A 19,901-nucleotide genomic window follows, 5' to 3' on the forward strand; every position below is an offset into this window, starting at 1 on the left:
GCCAAGATTGAGCCACTGCACTCCTGCCTAGGCGACAGAGCCAGACTCCGTCTCAAAAAAAAAAAAAAGTACTAAACTAGGGAATCAAAAAAGCAGTGGGAACTACAAACTTAAAAACAGTATCACTGGAAGACCTAGTAAAGGCAATCTCCCTAGGGGTTCATCTGATGGACCTTTTATGAGTTACTTTTGACCATTCTCTGAATGTAAATGATTAAAGTTAAGATGATGGTGTAACTGTAAGCCATTCAGTGCCCATTTCAGTTCTTAGAGAAAGTAATTTTTTGCCCTCCTTGTCATAATGCAGTACAGAAATAGACAATTTCTAGTGTAGGTATCTCAACCCCAATTGAACTTCTATTTTAACCCTGCTCTAAGATTCAGTGTCAAAACAATCTTGACAATACCTTACTATCTTAGTGATCCAGCATCAGGCCCAATTTCTCTTATGTTTTAAGTATATTCCTACCATTAGAGAATTTTGAGATGGCATGAGCATTATTTTTTTTATTATTATTATTTAAAATTTGAAAATATAGACACAGGGTCTCACCATGTTGCCCAGACTGGTCTTGAAGTACTGAGCTCAAGTGATCCACCTATCTCAGCCTCCCAAAGTGCTGGGATTACAGGTGTAAGCCACCACACCTAGCAGAGATGACATTGGCATTAATCGTGAGAAATGGGAGTGGGAGTAGGGGACACAGAGTGGAAGGGTAGAAAGAAGATATTTGGAACTGATTGGCTTTAATAAGTCCTGCCCCTTTTCATTTACTTCTTCCTTAAAAGCAAAACCAAAATGAGCTACTGAAGATTTATTTTTTCCTGGGATGGAAGTATTATCTGCCCCAACTTCCCTTTCCCATCAGAGACAGGTCCCTAAAACCGCGAAAGAGAGACTATATTCTCAAACAAAACATGCATTCAATTCAGGTGACTGTTTGATATTTTCATAACATTTTCTTTAACATTTAATAGAAACTATATACAATAAATTTGTACTGTATTTTACATAAGATAGCAACCACCGAAATTTACATAGGTTAAAAGCAAGATGGATAAGGAGGACCCAGTCCTGTGGGCTGTTTTCTCAGAGGATAAAAGCCAGAGTTCACCACGGAAACAGGTTAAAGATTGCCCAATTAAGTAGAGGTGAAGAAAAGTCAAACTGCAGGTCTTTAGATAGAGATAACCAGATATTAGGGCCATCAGTATCTAAAAGACACTACTCACAAAGACAGCTCCCACCTAGCTACTTAAGTGGATTTCTATCCATGACTTTGGAAATCCCATTACAAAGATGTCACTTTCCTTTTAGGTATAGTACCAAATAATCCCAGAAGCTTTGATAGGGATTATCTCTCTTCCTTGCCCTGAGTGGGAAGAAACCCACAACTTTTAAGAAGTATTGGTCCATGTCCTCAAAATTTGGCTTTACTTTTGACTATAATACTCAATCCAGAAGAAAAACAAGATAGTCTGGGTTGCCTGTGTTTTGCGAGAGATGATCAGAAATATTTCTTTGAAGAATGAGAAATTTAAATCCACCAAAGTAAAATGGTTCCCCAAACTATCAACTAATAGAAGTGGGTTCTGGCTTCCCATTTGCAGTAGCCAATCCACTCTGAGACAACGGTGCAGAGGCTTTCTCAGAATTTCGAGATCCCTGGGATCTGCACCCATCTCCAGCCATTTGCATCTGGCCCTGTTAAAAGAAATAAAGGCACTTCAGTTAGAAATTCATTCACTGTGGTCTGAAGTATGAATCTGACTTATCAGTGGCCATTTATACTAGCAACAAGAACAATACAACAGAAATTAATTAATTCTGGACAGATGCTCCTCCCTATATTAGCTATCCCTGTCCCTTGGAAGAGCCTACTCCTGAGCCTCTTCCAATGGGTTGGAGAGCTGTAGGTTGTTTCTTCCAAATGAAACAGCCATTCCCTGCTGAGGTCCCAGAACAGCCAACAGACCATAGGAAGACAGTCCTTTAGGCCTCTGCTTGAAACCAACAGCTACAGTACAACTGCTGGTTTTCAGTCAGGGCCACTGGAATTCTACCCAAGGCTCACAGACAGAACTCAAATCACACTACTTTACTGGTCATTCTATAATGAGAACAATTTCAGTGCTGAACTCTCCCTCAGAAGGTACAGTTTACCTAGATTCCTTATCTCAAGCTTTTATTTAAATAAATTTATGTCCTACTCTGGGATATGAGGATCAGGGGCCATTAGGTGTTCTAAGAGTCTATCTGGAAAACTACAGCAACAAGGGTATACAGGAGCAAAGTAGGGCATTTTTAAAAGTGCTTCGCTTATATGGTATTCAATGAGCGAGAGACATGTGGAGCATCTTTATACTAGTGATGACACCCCACTCCCCTCCAGGAGTACATGCTATCCAGCAGAGAACCCTCTGCCTGGCCAGGTCTCTACATGCAGGAAACAGGTGGGACTGTTCTTCACTTGCCAAAATATCCACTGGGTCTTCAGCTATTTCTTTGACTAAATGATCTTCAAGGGTTAGTGAAGGATCAAAAAGCAAAGGTGAAGGAGGACACTGCATACCATCACCCACAACATCCAAGTCCTAGAAAACAAGAGAGAAAAGCCCATCAGCAATACCAAGGGAAACAATAATAAAGGTGGTATGTTTTTCAGCAAACTTTAAAGCAATACTCTGCTGTCTCCCTCAACCCTAGCCTACCTTTGATCAAAAAAAAATTTTACCAGAACGTCCAACAAATGAAACAAGATCCAAGAGCACTGAGAGCTTTTGCTGCCAAGTGTAAAACATAGACCAACATAGTGGATTAAAAAACACAATTCTGGCCACCACACCTGTAATCCCAGCACTCTGGGAGGCCGAGGTAGGCAGATCGCTTGAGCCCAGGAGTTCAAGACCAGCCTGGGCAACATGGTGAAATCCTGTCTCTACAAAAACTGCAAAAATCAGCCAGGCGCAGCAGCACACACCTGTAGTCCCAGCTACTCCAGAGGCTGCTGAGGTGGGAAGATCCCTTGAGCCCGGGACGCAGTGGCTGCAGTGAGCCGAGATTGAGCCTCTGCACTCTAACCTGGGTGGCAGAGTCAGACCCTGTCTCGGAAAAAAAAAAAATGTCCAGGAAAATTCATAGAAACACAAAGTAGGAACGGAGAATAGTAGGGAACAGGGGAAAGGGAAAGGAGAGAGTTACTGTTTAAAAAATACAAAGTTTCTGTTTGGATTGATGAAAAAGTTCTGAAACAGAAAACACTGATAGCTGTATAACATGGTAAATGTTCGTACCACCACTGACTTGTACACTTAAAAATGGCCAGGTACAGTGGCTCATGCCTGTGATCCCAACACCTTGGGAAGCCGAAGTGGGAGGATCACTTGAGGCCAGGAATTCAAGACCAGCCTGGGTGATACAGCAAGACCCCATCTCTAGCTACCCACCTACATACACACATACATACATAGGTTAAAAGAGTAAAATTTTGTTATGTATGTTTTACTACAATTAAAAAAATATTTTTTTAAAAAGCATATTCTCTCTGAGGCTACCTGTAATCAACATGCAAGTTCACCAGTGATTAATTTAAATATGAACAATGCTATATTAAAATTAAATACTGCTGGACAATACAAGATTGCCTGATTAACATCCTAACAGCCACGAAACAAGCAAACAAGCCCCAACAGGGGAAAGGGAGAAGGTAGGAAGAAAGGAAGGATGACAGAAAACTCACAGTTCCTCTGAATGGCTAGGAAATATTATTTTGGTTAAGTCCCTATCCCCACAGAGCAACAACCTGGTTTTTTTTCTTGTTTTTTTGTTTTTTGAGACAGAGTCTCGCTCTGTCACCCAGGCTGGAGTGCAGCAACGTGACCTCGGCTCACTGCAACCTCTGCCTCCTGGGTTCAAGCGATTCTCCTGCCTCAGCCCTCTCGAGTAGCTGGGACTACTGGCATGTGCCACCATGCCCAGCTAATTTTTTGTATTTTTAGTAGAGACGGGGTTTCACCGTGTTAGCCAGGATGGCCTTCAATCTCCTGATCCAGTGATCCACCCGCCTCAGCCTCCCAAAGTGCTGGGATTACAGGCATGAGCCACCACGTTCAGCCAACTCCCTGGTTCTTAAGGCTAACACAGTTTTGCTTTGTTAAAAAAAAAAAAATGACATTACATTCTAGACTATATTTCTTCCAACTGAATTGGCACTTCGCACTGGAATACTGAATAGCCAACAGACCACAAGGAAGACCTCACTCTTAGCTCCTGTTTGAAACCAACAGCTACAGCAAACCATTGGTCTTGATTCAGGGCCTAAGGCATTACAAAGGCTCAAACAATATATCAAACTAACTTTCATGCCACTGCTTTTCAAGAGTCTGGTGCTAAACTCCTCTTTCCTAAGAGTTAAAAATATCCAGGAGGTTTGTACCCCTCTATACCTAATCCAGTTTATAGACGCTCTATGTTTCTATTCATCTAGCTTCACGAGAAGCTTAGTTCTACGCTTTTAAATAAATCTAAGAATTTGCAATCCTTTCTCATTTTTTGGTGTGCTAATCACCAAAAATGAGAATCACAACATCTTCACATTAAAGAATTTATGTAATTTAAAAATCTACTTAAAGTTGCTCAGGCCGGGCACGGTGGCTCAGGCCTGTAATCCCAACACTTTGGGAGGCCGAGGCGGGAGGATCACGAGGTCAAGAAACCATCCTGGCTAATATGGTGAAACCCCGTCTCCAATAAAATACAAAAAATTACCAGCCTGGCCAACATGGTGAAACCCCATCTCTATTAAAAATACAAAAATTAGCCAGGCGTCGTGGCACACACCTGTAGTCCTAGCTACTCAGCAGGCTGAGGCAGGAGAATTGCTTAAACCCAGGAGGCAGAGGTTGCAGTGAGCCGAGACTGCGCCGCTGCACTCCAGCCTGGGCGACAGAGCAAGACTGTCTCAAAAAAAATAATAAAATAAAGCTGCTCAGTTTAAGCACAAACATAGGGCACAGGATACACTAACCTACCATCCATTTCAGGTGAGTTGGAAACTTCTGTAGTACCCACAGAAACCAGTGTTCTCACACCATGAAGACTATAAATCTGTTTTCTCCCATTCTTTTACCATGTGCAATTTTTGTGTGTATATGCGTGTGGTGAGACAGAGTTTCGCTCTTGTTACCCAGGCTGGAGTGCAATGGCAAGATCTTGGCTCACTGCAACCTCCACCTCCCGGGTTCAAGCAATTCTCCTGCTTCAGCCTCCCCAGTAGCTGGGATTACAGGTGTGTGCCACCACATCCAGCTAATTTTTGTATTTTTTGTAGAGGGAGTTTCACCATGTTTGCCAGGCTAGTCTCAAACTCCTGACCTCAGGTGATCCACCTGCCTCGGACTCCCAAAGTGCTGGTATTACAAGCGTGAGTCACCACGCCTGGCCCACGTGCAATTCTTATATAAATAATTAGCTTGGAATGGGTGTGGTGGCTCATGCCTATAATCCTAGCACTTAAGGAGGCCAAGGTGGGAGAATCACTTGAGGCCCGGAGTTTGAGACCAGCCTGGCCAACATGGCAAAACCCTGTCTCTACTAAAAATACAAAAATTAGCCAGGCATGGTGGTGCGCGCCTGTAATCCCAACTACTTGGAAGGCTTAGACCGGAGAATCACTTGAACCCAGGAGGCAGAGGTTGCAGTGAGCCGAGATCACGCCACTGCACTCCAGCCTGGGTAGCAGAGACAGACTCTGTCAAAAATAATAATAATAATTAGCTTGGAATTATTTAAATACTGAAGCAAAAGACATCCAAGTCTCAAGATAATAATGGAATGGATACATTTTCAGAAAAAGCTTTTCTCATATATACAAAGTGTTGTCTTTTATAAGATTATAAATTGGGAAAAGGAACCTAAAATAAGAAAATCAGCAAAAATGCCTATTAAAACAGGAGTGTTTTAAAAACTGAAGTATCAGGATATAAAGAGAATCCATGTTTTCGGCCGGGCACGGCGTCTCATGTCTGTAATCCCAGCACTTTGGGGAGGCTGAGGCGAGTGGATCACCTGAGGTCAGGAGATCGAGACCAGCCTGGCCAACATGGCAAAATCCCATCTCTACTGAAAAATAAAAAAATAAGGCAGACATGGTGGCACACACCTGTAATCCCAGCTACTAGGGAGGCAGGAACAGAAGAATTGCTTGAACCCAGGAGGTGAAGGTTGCAGTGTGCCAAGATCGTGCCACTGCACTCCAGTCTAGGCGACAGACCAAGATTCCATCTCAAAAAACACATAAATCAATAAAGATAAAATAAGAGAATCCACGTTTTGTTACTATCTCCAAAACCACCAATAGAGAATGAGAGAGAAGGAACTCAAAAGTAGTAAGATTAAGGTGTTAAGTTACTACTTGCCAACCACCCTTGCATCAAAGCACAGAAAGCAAGCAAATATCCAGAATGAACAGCTGTGTTTTTACTCATATTAATATCTGATGCCTGGTCTTCCCACAAGTAAAATCACCAAAGTTATCATTAACAGTTATAGGCCAGGAATGGTGAATCATGCCTATAATCCCAGCACTTTGGGAGGCCAAGGTGGGCGGATCACTTGAGGCCAGGAGTTAAGAGACCAGCCTGGCCAACATGGCGAAACCCTGTCTCTACAAAAAATACAAAAATTAGCAAGTCCTGCTGGCACACACCCGTAGTCCCAGCTACTCAAGAGGGTGAAGCACAAGAATCACTTGAATCCTGGCGGCAGAGGTTGCAGTGAGCTGAGATCACACCACTGCACTCCAGCTCGAACAACAGAACAAGATTCAGTCTAAAAAAAAAAAAGCCACATTATAGTGGCCGGGCACAGTGATTCACGCTTGTAATCCCAGCACTTTGGGAGGCCAAGGTAAGAGGATCACTTGAGCCCAGGAGTTGAAAACCAGTCTAGGCAACATAGGGAGACCTCATCTATGCAAAAAATAAAAAACTGGCTGGGCATGGTGGCATAAACCTACAGTCCCAGCTACTTGGGAGGCTGAGGCAGGAGGATCACTTAAGCCCAGGAGTTCGAGGCTGCAGTGAGCCATGATCATGCCACTGCACTCCAGCCTGAGCAACAGAGCAAGACCCCAATTTAAAAAAAAAAAAAAAAAATTACAAAAATGATACCTAAGCTGGGCGTGGTGGTTCATGCCGACAGAAACCCTATCTCAAAAGTTCTTAACAGTATATTCCGTAACAGCCAGAAAGTAGAAACAGCACAAATATATCCATCAACTGATAGATTTTCAAAGGATGGTATTTCCAAACAATGGAATATTAATTCAGTCACAAAAAGGAATGAAGTATTGATACATACTATAGTATGGGTAAACCTTGAAAACATTAGAAAACATTATGCTAAGTGAAACAAGCCAGACACAAAAGGATACATATACTATTACACTGATATGAAATGTCCCAAATAAGCAAATTTAGAGACAAAAAGTAGATTCGTGGTGGCCAGGGGCTGGGGGGAGAAGAAAATGAAGAGTGTCATAATAGGTACTGAGTTTCTTTTGGAGACAGTGAAAACCTTCTGAAATTAGATAGTGGTGATAATTGCATTAACTTTGTGAATATGCTAAAAATCACTCAATTATACACTTTCAAAGAGTGCAATTTATGGGAAAAGAGTCTGGAAAAAAAATTAGGTAGGGTAGATTTCTCCAAATGAATACGCTAACATACAAACACAACCATACATATATATCACTTTGTCAATCTTCCTAACCACAAAGACTAACCTATTCTCACCATTAATAAATAAGGCTTTGTCTCAAGGGCCTGACCCAGAGCAGAGCTTCTCTAACTTACATCACTGAACTCCAGAGGTAAACTCTCAGTGGGCTGAAGCTCAGCAGCACTCAAGTACAGATCCATGGGGCCGGCTTCCAGATCGTCTGGCACAGACAGTACCTGCTCGGGCTTATACATCTGAGGAGGCAACTGGAAATGCAGTGGGCAGCAGGGATCCTCAGAGAGGCTTACAGGAACAGGTTTGTTGCAGGGTACCTCTTCAGATCCCTGGCAGCACTTGAAGAGAACCTGATTCGTATCCTGACAAATATCTGTAGAAAAATGGTCAAGGGAAATAAAACACAATCTATCGAAAGCATAAAATACAAATAACATTGTCTGCCACATAAAACTCAAGGTCTGGACTATACAAGATAAATTACAATTACATTTGATACAGAATATCAAATGCAGTTAGCAATTTTTAAAGTTACTTCTCAAAATAAATGTCATTTACTAGCATCAAATTCTAGCTCTACCAGTAATTTAAAACTTGTCCCCAACCTCCTTTTCAGGATCCTGGTCATTTAAACTAGACACTAATCCCATTCTCCCTTAAGTAAGTAGCAGTAACACTCCCAGGAACACATACCTATTCAGAAGAAACATGTAGTGGCAAATGCAAATAGCCTTGAAAATGGCCCTAAACAGCCCTTCCAAGAGATACAATGTGTCTGCTCCCTTAGCAGACTGGCAAAATTTGCAACAATTTCTTGGACCTTGTTTCCAAAGATGATTACATGATAAATTCATTTAAAGCACCACTGGAATAGGGGGAAAGAGAGCTCTAGTAAAAGTCACTAGGTATCATATTCTGACAAGAAATTAAATATCCACGCTTTTTTTTTTTTTTAGGGGAGTGTGGTAGTACAGAAGAATCCTTTTATGATCCTAAAGAAGAAAATGTTGCTTATGAAGGCCCATTGAAAAAAACAAAAAAAAGTATTCCAGAAACACTCCAAGGACTTTATTAACAATTTTTGTTAAAGGTAGAAGGGCTATATTTCCAAGTTAGCAAAGAAGCACTGCAGAATGAATCAAAATCGAGATGATTAGATACAATAAAATTCAAGTTACTCTACAAAACACATTTTATGCAAGTGCTACCATTTCTTGAAATCTTAACTACCTGGTTATTTTCCTAGATTAATAAATGTTATTTAAAATTTGACTTATTTTTAACCAGAAAACACAATTTTTCTATAAACTGATAGTACCTGAATTATGGAATTATAATTTTCAACTCAAAACTTTTATGGTAATTTTTTAAATTAAAAAAAATCTAACATACTTTGTAATTTTTTAAACCATATAAACTTCCTTGAATAAAGCTATTTCTTTCAATGCATACTTGGAAATAACTAAACTCTCAAGCAGGGTGTGACAACTGTGGCACTACCAACATGGTGGGCCAGGTACATCTTTGTTGGACGAGGATGTATAGCAGCATTCCTGGCCTCTAACCACTAGCTGTCAGCAGCACCTCCATCTCTGAATTATAACAACCAAAAATTTCTCCACACATTGCCAACTGGAAAACAAAATGGCCCCCAGGTGAAAACCACTACTCTAAAGAAACAGAAGATAGTACAAGGCAAACGAGTACTTATTGAATGATCAAATGAATAAACACATGAATCTAATGGGAATCATCAGATCTGCACTATGTGCTTAAGAAAATCTAAGCAATACCTAATGTGCTTAAGAAGCCCACTCTTATTTAAATTATTAATATTTAAAATGTTACCATTAAATATTTCAACCAAACTTTTTTTTTAGAAGTCTCGCTCTGTCACCCAGGCTAGAATGCAGTGGCGCGATCTTGGCTCACTGCAACCTCTGCCTCCTGGGTTCGAGATTCTCCTGCCGCAGACTCCCAAGTAGCTGGGATTACAGGCACCCAGCTAATTTTTATACTTCTAGTAGAGACAGGGTTTTGCCATGTTGGCCAGGCTCGTCTCGAACTCCTAACCTCAGGTGATCCGCCTGCCTCAGCCTCCCAAAGTGCTAGGATTACAGGCGTAAGCTACCATGCCCAGCCAAGAACTTTTTTTCATTTGAATTCAAAGGACTTTCACAAGTCTCTTATGTATTTAATACCACAATATCCTTAAAAAGGACTCCCCCCCGTCATCCTCCACCCACTTTCCTTTCACATGGGGCAAAAGAGGCAAAAAGAAGGGAATGGTTAACCTACAACTAGAGTCTGGGTCCTTCACTTTCAGTCGAGTGCTGTCTCCATTAGACCACAGTAAAGAGTTAACAGGTCACCAATGGCAGTCGCATCTTTCTCTGGGATAAGGACTTAAGGAAGGGTAAGTGACTTAGGCAACTATGGAGTGGAAAGGAAAGAGCATAAAAGGAAAAGAAAATACTTCCCTTCTCTTTTCAAATACATTTTCAATTTTGCTTTATATTTATATTTTAATAAGCTATTTGAGTACAGTATTATAAGAAATATCTACAATAGTCCTTAGTATCTGTAAACTGAGTTTTTTCCCTTATAAAAGTAATTCAAGCTCGCTTTAAAAAACCAAAAAATAAAAGAACAGTGAAAAAAGGGCATTCATAACCACACCATGCACAAACCATCACATTTCTGTATTGTTCCCTCCCAGTATTTGGTTTCATGCAATTTAGACACAGTACAGAATTCCATATCCTGGAATGTCACTATCATTTTGCTGTCATTCACAAATTTTGTTAAATATATTTAATGCCTGAAAATATTCCACACTATGTTGTGCCATAATTTATCTCCCTATTCTCCGGCTCTAAAAATTTTAAGGCTGTCTCAAGTTGGAAGAATATTTCATGTAAAAATATTGGTCTGCATTTGATTATCTCCTTAAAATAAATTCCCAGAAGTAAAAATCATATGACAAAATATGAATTATTGTCAAATTGCTTTCCAAAAAGCTTATATCAATTTATATTCCCACTAGCAATATTTAGAAGGGTCCGTCCATTTCACCATACTCTCACCTACTTTTGAAATTCACCGACTCATTTTTGAAAAACTGCATATTTTTAATTTTAAAACAAATATATGTACAAATAACAATTTTATAGATTTTAAATTTTCCTTGTTTTATTTCCTATTTAGAGTTAACCTTTGAACAACACAAGTTTGAATTGCACAGGTCCACTTACACGTGCATTTTCTTCTGCCTCTGCCATCCCACAGACAGTAACACTTCCCCCTCTATTTAACAAAAAGACCACGAGAATAAGGACCTCTATGATAATCCACTTCCATTTAATAAACAGTAAATGTATTTTCTCTTCCTTATGATTTTCTTAGTAACACTTTTTCCTAGATTATTTTAAGAATACAATATATAAGACATACAAAATATGTCTTAGGCAGCTATGTTGTTAAGGCTTCTGATCAACAGTAAGCCATAAGGCTACCAGCAGTTAAACTTTGGAGGAATCAAAAATTATACACAAGGCCGGTGGCAGTGGCTCAAGCCTGTAATCCCAGCACTTTGGGAGGCCCAGGCCAGGCGGATCGAGGTCAGGAGATGAGACCATCTGGCTAACACAGTGAAACCCTGTCTCTACTAAAAATACAAAAACTTAGCCGGGCGGTGGTGAGGCGCCTGTAGTCCCAGCTACTCGGAGGCTGAGGCAGGAGAATGGCGTAAACCGGGCCCGGGCTTGCAGTGAGAGCTGAGATCGGCCACCACTCCAGCCTGGGTGACAGAAACAAGACTCCGTCTCAAAAAAAAAAAAAAAAATTATACACAAATTTTCAGCTATTGTAGGTCAGCCACCCAACCAGCTAATTGTTCAAAGGCCAGCTGTATTTATAGTGAAGATACACACTTTTCAACTCGTAGTGTTTTTTTTGTTTTGTTTTTGTTTTGTTGTGTGAGAGCGGAGTCTGTCTCGCCCCAGGCTAAGTCCTAATAAGCGCAAACCAGCTCACCACAGCCACCTGCCTCGGGTTCAAAGGGATTCCCCTGCCTCAGCCTCCCAGTAGCTAGTACAGGCACCCATCCTGCAGCCTAATGGCCAGCATATTTAGCAAGAACAGGGATTTCCTCATACTAGCTGGTCTCAAACCCCTGACCTCCAGGTGATCCCACCCGCCCTCAGCAAAGAAGTGCTAAGAGGCTGAGTGAGGCTCTCTGCCAACCCTATTAACCTTTTCTATCTTCTTTTAAATCTGTCCATAGTGTTTGCCCAATTATGTTTGAGCAAATTTTTTTTTTTTTTGAAACACAGTCTCAACTCGCCCAGGCTGGAGTGCAGTGGTAGCAAAATCTCAGCTCACTGCAAGCTCCAGCCGAGGTTCATGTCATTCTCTGCCTCGGCCTCCTGAGTAGCTGGGACTACAGGCCAGCCACCACATCGGCTAATTTTTGTATTTTCCGTGGGGTTTGCCATGTTAGCCAGGATGGTCTCGACCTCCTGACCTCATGATCTGCCCACCTCAGCCTCCCAAAGTGCTGGGATTACAGGCGTGAGCCACCACACAACCTTTTTTTTTTTTTTTGAGACAGAGTCTCACTCTGTCGCAGGCGGAGTGCAGTGGTGCGTCTCCGGCTCACTGCAACCTCCGCTCCTGGGTTCAAAGCAATTCTCTGCCTCAGCCTCTGAAGTAGCTGGGATTACAGGCACCCACGTCACCATGCCTGGCTAATTTTATTTTTGTATTTTAGTAGGGTAGAGTTTCACTATCTTGGCCAGGCTGATGCGAACTCCTGACATCCCGGTGATCCACCCGTCTCGGCCTCCCCAAAGTGCTGGAATTACAGTAGTCACCTAAGCCCAGCCTTTTTTCTTTTTATAGAGACAGAGGTCAGGCCCGGTGATGGCTCAAGCCTGTGATCCCAGCACTTTCAGGAGGGCCCGAAGAGATGGAAGGATCCACGGTCAGAGGTCGAGACCATCCCTGGCTAACACGGTGAGCCCGTCTCTACTAAAAATACAAAAACTAGCCGAGGCGAGGTGGCGGGCAGCCTGTAGTCCCAGCTACTGGGAGGCTAAGGGCAGAGAATGGTAGGGAACCAGGGGGATGGAACTTGCAGTGAGCTGAGATCACAGCCACTGCCACTCCCGGCCCTAGGCGTGAGCAAGACTCGATCTCAAAAAAAAAGAGACAGGGGTCTTACTCTGTCACCCAGGAGTAGAAATGCAGTGGCATGATCTAACTCACTGCAACTTCAAACTCTAGGCTTAAAAAATACTCCCCAAGTAGCCAGAACCTTCTGAATACATGCCATCATGCCCAGATAATTTTTTCTTTTTTTTTTTTGAGATGGAGTCTGGCTCTGTCACCCAGGCTTGGGAGTGCAGTGGCAATCAGCTCACTAGCCTCGAGGTTCCATTCTACCCTCAGTAGACAGCAGCCACTTAGCCGACTAATTGTATTTTGAGCGAGGGTTTCCTGCGATGATAACTCGAGAGATGATCTCTATTCTAAATGATCACTTCGTCAACTCTCCCACAGTGCTTTTGGAGTTGAACTTGAGCCTGTCCCGACTGAACCTTTTCTTTCTTCCTTTTTATCTTTAGAGATGAGGTCTCACTGTGTTGTCCAGGATGTAAGTATTTATCTTTAGAGTTTTTCATTACTTTGCACAAGCATTCTATATATTAAGAACAATAATATCTTATCAGACATCTGTTGTAATTAATAAATTAGTAAAATATTTAATAAGCAAAATAAAAACTCAGCTTCCTGTCAAAAGACTAAGAGTAGGTTCTCCTTCTCCTCTTCCTATTAAAGAAAATAAGTTTTAATTTCCAAATATTTGGCATTTCTTGCCAAGCAAATGAAATCCAGCAATCCCATTTAATTAACAAGTGCTTTTACTGTGAAATTTTTCTCAATGTCAATAACAAGCATTTTCATAAATCAATCAACAACTCAAAAAGGTTTGAAGGCCCAATGCCAAATGTAGTCCTTTAACAGAATCAAGAGACATTTACAATGGTTCAAAGGCAAATTAATTGAAAAAAGAAAAAAAAGCATCTCATTTTTGGAAATAGTAAACTTCTAATTTGAAGTATGCAAGTTAGAGGCCAGGCACAGTGACTAAGTGTTATTACAAAAGAGTCAAGAGACTGGGCATGGTGGCTCACACCTGTAATCCTAGCACTTTGGGAGGCTGAGGCGGGAAGATCACATGAGCTCAGAAGTTCGAGACCCGCCTGGGCAACATAGTGACACATCCCCTCTACAAAAATTAAACAAAATTAGCTGGACATAGTAGCACACGCCCGTAATCCCAGCTACAATGGTGAATGAGTTCGTGGGAAGATCACTTAAGTCCAGCAGATCATGGCAGTGAGCCATCATCATGCCACTGCACCCCAACCAGGGAAACAGACTGAGAATCTGTCTCAAAAAAAATTTTTTTTTAATTTTTTAAAGAATCAGGTATTTTTGGCCGGGCGCGGTGGCTCAAGCCTGTAATCCCAGCACTTTGGGAGGCCGAGACAGGCGAATCACGAGGTCAGGAGATCGAGACCATCCTGGCTAACACAGTGAAACCCCATCTCTACTAAAAAATACAAAAACTAGCCGGGCGAGGTGGCGGGCGCCTGTAGTCCCAGCTACTCGGGAGGCTGAGGCAGGAGAATGGCGTAAACCCGGGAGACGGAGCTTGCAGTGAGCTGAGATCCGGCCACTGCACTCCAGCCTGGACGACAGAGCCAGACTCCGTCTCAAAAAAAGAGTCAGGTATTTTTTTTTAAGTTTCTAAAGGCCAGGAACAGTGGCTTATGCCTGTAAGCCCAGCATTTGGGGAGGACAAGACTGGAGGATTGCTTAAGCCCAGCCTGGGCAACATAAAATTGTCTCTACAAAAAATTTTTTTTAAAAATAGGCCAGGTGCAGTGGCTCACGCCTGTAATCCCAACACTTTGGGAGGCCAAAGAAGGCAGATCACTTGAGGTCAAGAATTTGAGATCAACCTGGCCAACATGGTGAAACCCCATCTCTACTAAAAATACAAAAATCAGCTGGGCACGGTGGCACACACCTGTAATCCCAGCTACTCAGGAGGCTGACGCACAAGAATTGCTTGAACCTGGGAGGCGGAGGCTGCAGCGAGCCGAGATCACACCACTGCACTACAGCCTGGGCAACAGAGCAAGACTCTGTCTCAAAAAAATATAATTAATAATAAAATAAAATAAATAATTAGCCAGGCATGGTGGCACACATACATAGTCCTAGCTATTCAGAAGGCTGAGGTGAGAGAATTGCTTGATCTAGGAGTTCAAGGCTGCAGTGAGCTAGGACTGAGCCACTGCACTCCAATCTGGATAAGAGTGCAAAATCCTATCTCAAAAAAACAAAAATAAAAAGATAAAAGCTGGACACGGTGGCTCACTGCTGTAATCCCAGCATTTTGGGAAGCCAAGGCTGGTGGATTGACTGAGGTCAGGAGTTCGAAACCAGCCTGGCCAACATGGTGAAACCCCAACTCTACTAATAATACAAAAATCAGCTGGTTGCGGTGGCACGTGTCTGTAATCCCAGCTACTCGGGACACTGAGGCAGGAGAATCGCTTGAACTTGGGAGGCAGAAGTTGCAGTGAGGTGGAGGTTGCAGTGAGCCGAGATCACGCCATTGTACTCCAGCCTGGGAGACAAGAGCAAAACTCCATCTCCAAAAAATAAAAAATAAAATAAAATATAGAAGTGAGGGCCCTAACCACACAAAAGGATAATACTAGAAGTTCACAGTGCAAAATCATCCTTTCAATTGGGGTGGAAAACCCACACAAATTTTTTAAGTTTATAATTAGATTTAACAGTATTACGATTCTAATAAGCAAGTTAAATCAGAAACAGAGACAATTTATAAATATTTACAGATATTTTGGAACCCAAGTATTAAGACCCTATAAATAAATATTAGCCCACATCTATGAAAAAAGAAATATTTCATGTTTCTTTCTAATGAATTGACCATTACATTTCCGAACTTATGAAACGGCCAACAGACCACAGAAAGACAATTCTTTAGGCTCCTGCTTGAAACCAACAGCTTCAGCAAACTGCTGGCCTTGATTCAGGGCCAAAGGAAAACAAAATCCTTCAATTAAGCAAAGTAGCAGAGATTCCCACTAGTCTTCAAACTAGCAAATCACAGCCTTAACAGGCAGAGTAAAAAGATACGGGTAAGGCAGTGTCTGGTCATTGGAAGAGACTGATTGGAACAACGAACATCATCCACAAAGGCCAAGCACCTCTGACTGGAACGAGTGGTATGGGCCTAAAATGGAAAAAGACAGATAAAATACACCCACGAAAGAACATAAAACTATGATGAAAATAGTTATATAAGAAAAGCGCATCCTAAAGGCTAGAAAATTCAACATTTAACAAAAACAGATTTACCAATATTATGCAAAAGACAAAAAACTTTAAAACCTAGTGTATAAAGAATGAGTCAACCTTAATACCAAATACACCTCTCCATATTCTAAAAGTGTGATACAGCCTAATTAAGATAAATTTTGTCTTTTACCAACAGAACTCTTTGAAATTGTAGCCTTAAGTGGAATCTCAACAAATGAAACAAATAAAATTACTCTTACTGAAACGGAGACCAAGGGTTTGAAAAACAAATTTAAGAATGATCACTTAGGCCGGGCACGGTGGCTCAAGCCTGTAATCCCAGCACTTTGGGAGGCCGAGACGGGCGGATCACGAGGTCAGGAGATCGAGACCATCCTGGCTAACACAGTGAAACCCCGTCTCTACTAAAAAATACAAAAAACTAGCAAGAATGCTCACTTAACCCTTCTTCCTATTAACCTTACTTCCTACATTCAATTGCTCCTACTCTACCTTCCCACCTTTTAAAACAAGATTCCCAAGCAATTTAGGCTTAACCTGTGCTTATTTCTGAACTGAAGAATATCTGAACCAAAGGACTTAGAAACTCTTCCCAACTACTCAATATGCAGATGAGAATACTGAGGCCCATAAAAGTTAACTGTGCAGACACAGAGCTGGTCAGTGGGGACTCAGACTAGAATCCATGTCTCCTGACTTCAAGCTAAGTGCTTTCACTACAACCCAAGTGCAAAAAATCAGATTTCAGATCCAGGACTGGACATAGGGAATTCGAGACCAGCCTGACAAACATGGAGAAATCTCGTATCTACTAAAAATACAAAATTGCCAGACATGGTGGCGCCTGCCTGTAATCCCAGCTACTCGGGAAGCTGAGGCAGCAGAATTGCTTGAACCCGGGAGGTGGATGCTGCGGTGAGCCAAGATCTCGCCACTGCACTCCAGCCTGGGCAACAAGAGTGAAACTCTGTCTCAAAAAAAAAAAAAAAAAAAAACCTGGACATAATGTTTTGACAATTACGCTAACTTTGTAAATAAAGTGAACGTGGCCAGGCACAGTGGCTCATGTCTGCAATTCCAACACTTTGGGAGGCCAAGGTGGGTAGATCACGAGATCAAGGATTAGGAGACCAGCCTGGTCAACATAGTGAAACCCTGTCTCTACTAAAAATACAAAAAATTAGCCAGGCGTGTGGTGGCGGGCACCTGTAATCCCAGCTGCTCGGGAGGCTGAGGCAGGAAAATCGCTTGAAACTGGGAGGTAGAGGTTGCAGTGAGCCGAGATTGCACCACTGCACTCCAGTTCAGGTGACAGTGCGAAACTCCGTCTCAAAAACATAAAAACAATAAATAAAGTGAACATATATACCTTAAAGGTATACACACAAATTACCTGTTGGGCGGCACCATCTGTGGCCAGCATTCTCCGTTCCTTCAACTGCCTATGCAGTAAGGCTTCCACTCCATAGCGCTGGCGGTATCGACGCAGACATTTTAATCGCTTTAAGTTCTCTCGTTCTTTGGCCAAAAGTCCCTCTGGGCCAGTCAGGAGACTACTGCCTAGAGTTACAAGAGTCAAGATGTTATTTGCCAAGCAATCCATCAAATTTACTTCTCCAAGTAAACAAGTAAACAGGAAAATCTTTGGGCATAAGATAGGCAGTTTCAAAAGCAAATTAGCCCCCACCCCAGGTACCAAGATAGAAATAAATCTAATCATAGTCATGTACTACATAAACCACTTTTTAATCAATCATGGACTATATATACTACAGTGGTCCCATAAGATTATCACAAAACTGAAAAATTCTTATTGCCTAGTGACATCATAGTTCAACCCACACATTTGTGGCGATGCTGGTAGCCAAACCTACTGTACTGCCAGTTGTATAAAAGTCTAGCACAGTTTGGACATGGTGGCTCACACCTGTAATCCCAGCACTTTGGGAGCCCAAGGCGGGTGGATCACCAGATGAGGAGATTGAGACTATCCTGGCCAACATGGTGAAACCCCATCTCTACTAAAAACACAAAAATTAGCTGGGCGTGGTTACTCGGAAGGCTGAGGTAGGAGAATTGCTTGAACCCAGGAAGTGGAGGTTGCAGTGAGCTGAGATCACACCACTGCACTCCAGCCCCGCAACACAGTGAGACTACATCACAAAAAAAAAAAAAAAATCTAGCACATATAATTATGCACAGTACATAATACTTGATAATAAACAACTATGTTACTGGTTTATGTATTTACTGTATTTATCCTTAGAATGTACTCCACTCTATTTATTTTTTTTAAAAAAAGTTAAATGTAAAACAGCCTCAGGCAGGTCTCCCAGAAAGTATTGCAGAAGACACTGTTATCATGAGATGACAGCTCACTGCATGAGACTGTCCCTGAAGACCTTTCGCTGGGACAAGATGTGGAAGCAAAAGACAGTGACACTAGGCCCGTGTAGGCCTAGGCTAATGTACGTGTTTGCATCTTAGTTTTTAACAAAAGTTTAAAAGGTTTTTTTTTTTTAATTAAACTAGAAAAGCTTATAGGGATATAAAAAATATTTTCGTACAGCTATACAGTGTGTTTGTGTTTTAAGCTAAGTGTTATTACAGAGTCCAGAAGTTTTTCTAAAAAAAATTTTTAAGTTTATAAAGGCCAGGTGCAGTGGTTCATGCCTGTCATCAATCCCAGCACTTTGGAAAGCCGAGGTAGGAAGATCACTTGAGCCCAGGAGTTCAAGACTAACCTAGGCAACATAGCGAGACCCTGTCTCTACAAAAATTTAAAAATTAGCTGAGTGTGCTGGTGCATCTGTAGTCCTAGCTACTCAGGAGGCTGAGGCAGGATAGCTTGAGTCCAGGAGTTGAAGGCTGCAGTGAGTAAGGACCACGCTACTGCACTCCAGCCTGAGTGACACAGCAAGATTCTGTCTCTTTTTTAAAAAAAAAAAAAGCTTATAGGCCAGGCGCGGTGGCTCATGCCTGTAATCCTAGCACTTTGGGAGGCCAAGGTAGGCGGATCACTTGAGGTCAGGAGTTCTGAGACTAGTCTGGCCAACATGGCAAAACCCAATCTCTACTAAAAATAAAAAAATTAGCCAGGCATGGTGGAATGTGCCTGTAATCCCAGCTACTCGGGAGGCTGAGGTGGGAGAATTGCTTGAACCTAGGAGGCAGAGGTTGCAGTGAGCTGAGATCACGCCACTTGCACTCCAGCCTGGGCAACAGAGTAAGACTCCGCGTCTGTCTCAATTTAAAAAAAAAAAAAAAAAGAGTTTATAAACTAAAAAAGTTACAATAAGCTAAGGTTAATTTATTATTGAAGAAAAAAAATTTTTTACAAATTTAGTACATCTTAAGTGTACAGCACTTACAACGTCTACAGTAGTAAATAATAATGTGCTAGGCCTTCCCGTTGACTCACGACTCACCACTCACTCGCCCAAAATAACTTCCGGTCCCACAAGCTCCATTCATGCTAAGTTCCCATTTTTAAAATCTTTTATGCCATAATTTAACTGTACCTTTTCTATGTTTAGATGTGTTTAGGTACACAAATACCACTATTACAACTGCTCACAGTATTCAGTACAGTAACATGCTTGTACAGGTTTGCAGCCTAGGTACATTGTAGGCTATACCACCTATGTTAGCGTTACTCTATGAAGTTTGAATGACAAAAATCGCCTAACAACGTATGTATCCCCGTCATTAAGCGACACATGACTGTATTACCAAA

At 41.8% G+C, this 19,901-nt stretch overlaps 1 protein-coding gene and 3 non-coding genes across 10 annotated transcripts in view; all 4 read right to left on the reverse strand.

The window, feature by feature from the left end:
* Positions 1-928: 928 nt before the first annotated feature.
* Positions 929-19,901, reverse strand: part of KANSL2 (KAT8 regulatory NSL complex subunit 2) — a 29,266-nt gene continuing 10,293 nt past the window's right edge. For 6 of the 7 annotated variants that reach the window (XM_021922267.2, XM_021922272.2, XM_021922269.2 and 3 more), the window contains 5 exons: positions 17,559-17,725; positions 15,983-16,079; positions 7,858-8,111; positions 2,476-2,595; positions 929-1,705 (listed from right to left, as the gene is read on the reverse strand). In XM_021922267.2, the coding sequence (XP_021777959.1) occupies positions 1,574-1,705; positions 2,476-2,595; positions 7,858-8,111; positions 15,983-16,079; positions 17,559-17,725 (770 nt within the window). In that variant the 3' untranslated portion in view covers positions 929-1,573. The remainder of the gene's footprint in view (positions 1,706-2,475; positions 2,596-7,857; positions 8,112-15,982; positions 16,080-17,558; positions 17,726-19,901) is intronic. The other variant, XM_021922270.2, reaches the window with a different exon arrangement.
* LOC116269053 lies at positions 1,917-2,053 on the reverse strand. Its single transcript, XR_004176373.1, has one exon. It is a non-coding gene; the product is annotated as a small nucleolar RNA SNORA2/SNORA34 family (small nucleolar RNA).
* LOC116269054 lies at positions 4,187-4,321 on the reverse strand. Its single transcript, XR_004176374.1, has one exon. It is a non-coding gene; the product is annotated as a small nucleolar RNA SNORA2/SNORA34 family (small nucleolar RNA).
* On the reverse strand, positions 15,749-15,885 carry LOC116269052. The gene has a single exon (XR_004176372.1). It is a non-coding gene; the product is annotated as a small nucleolar RNA SNORA2/SNORA34 family (small nucleolar RNA).

This window comes from Papio anubis, chromosome 9, assembly GCF_008728515.1.
Source record: "Papio anubis isolate 15944 chromosome 9, Panubis1.0, whole genome shotgun sequence".
NCBI lineage: Eukaryota > Metazoa > Chordata > Mammalia > Primates > Cercopithecidae > Papio > Papio anubis.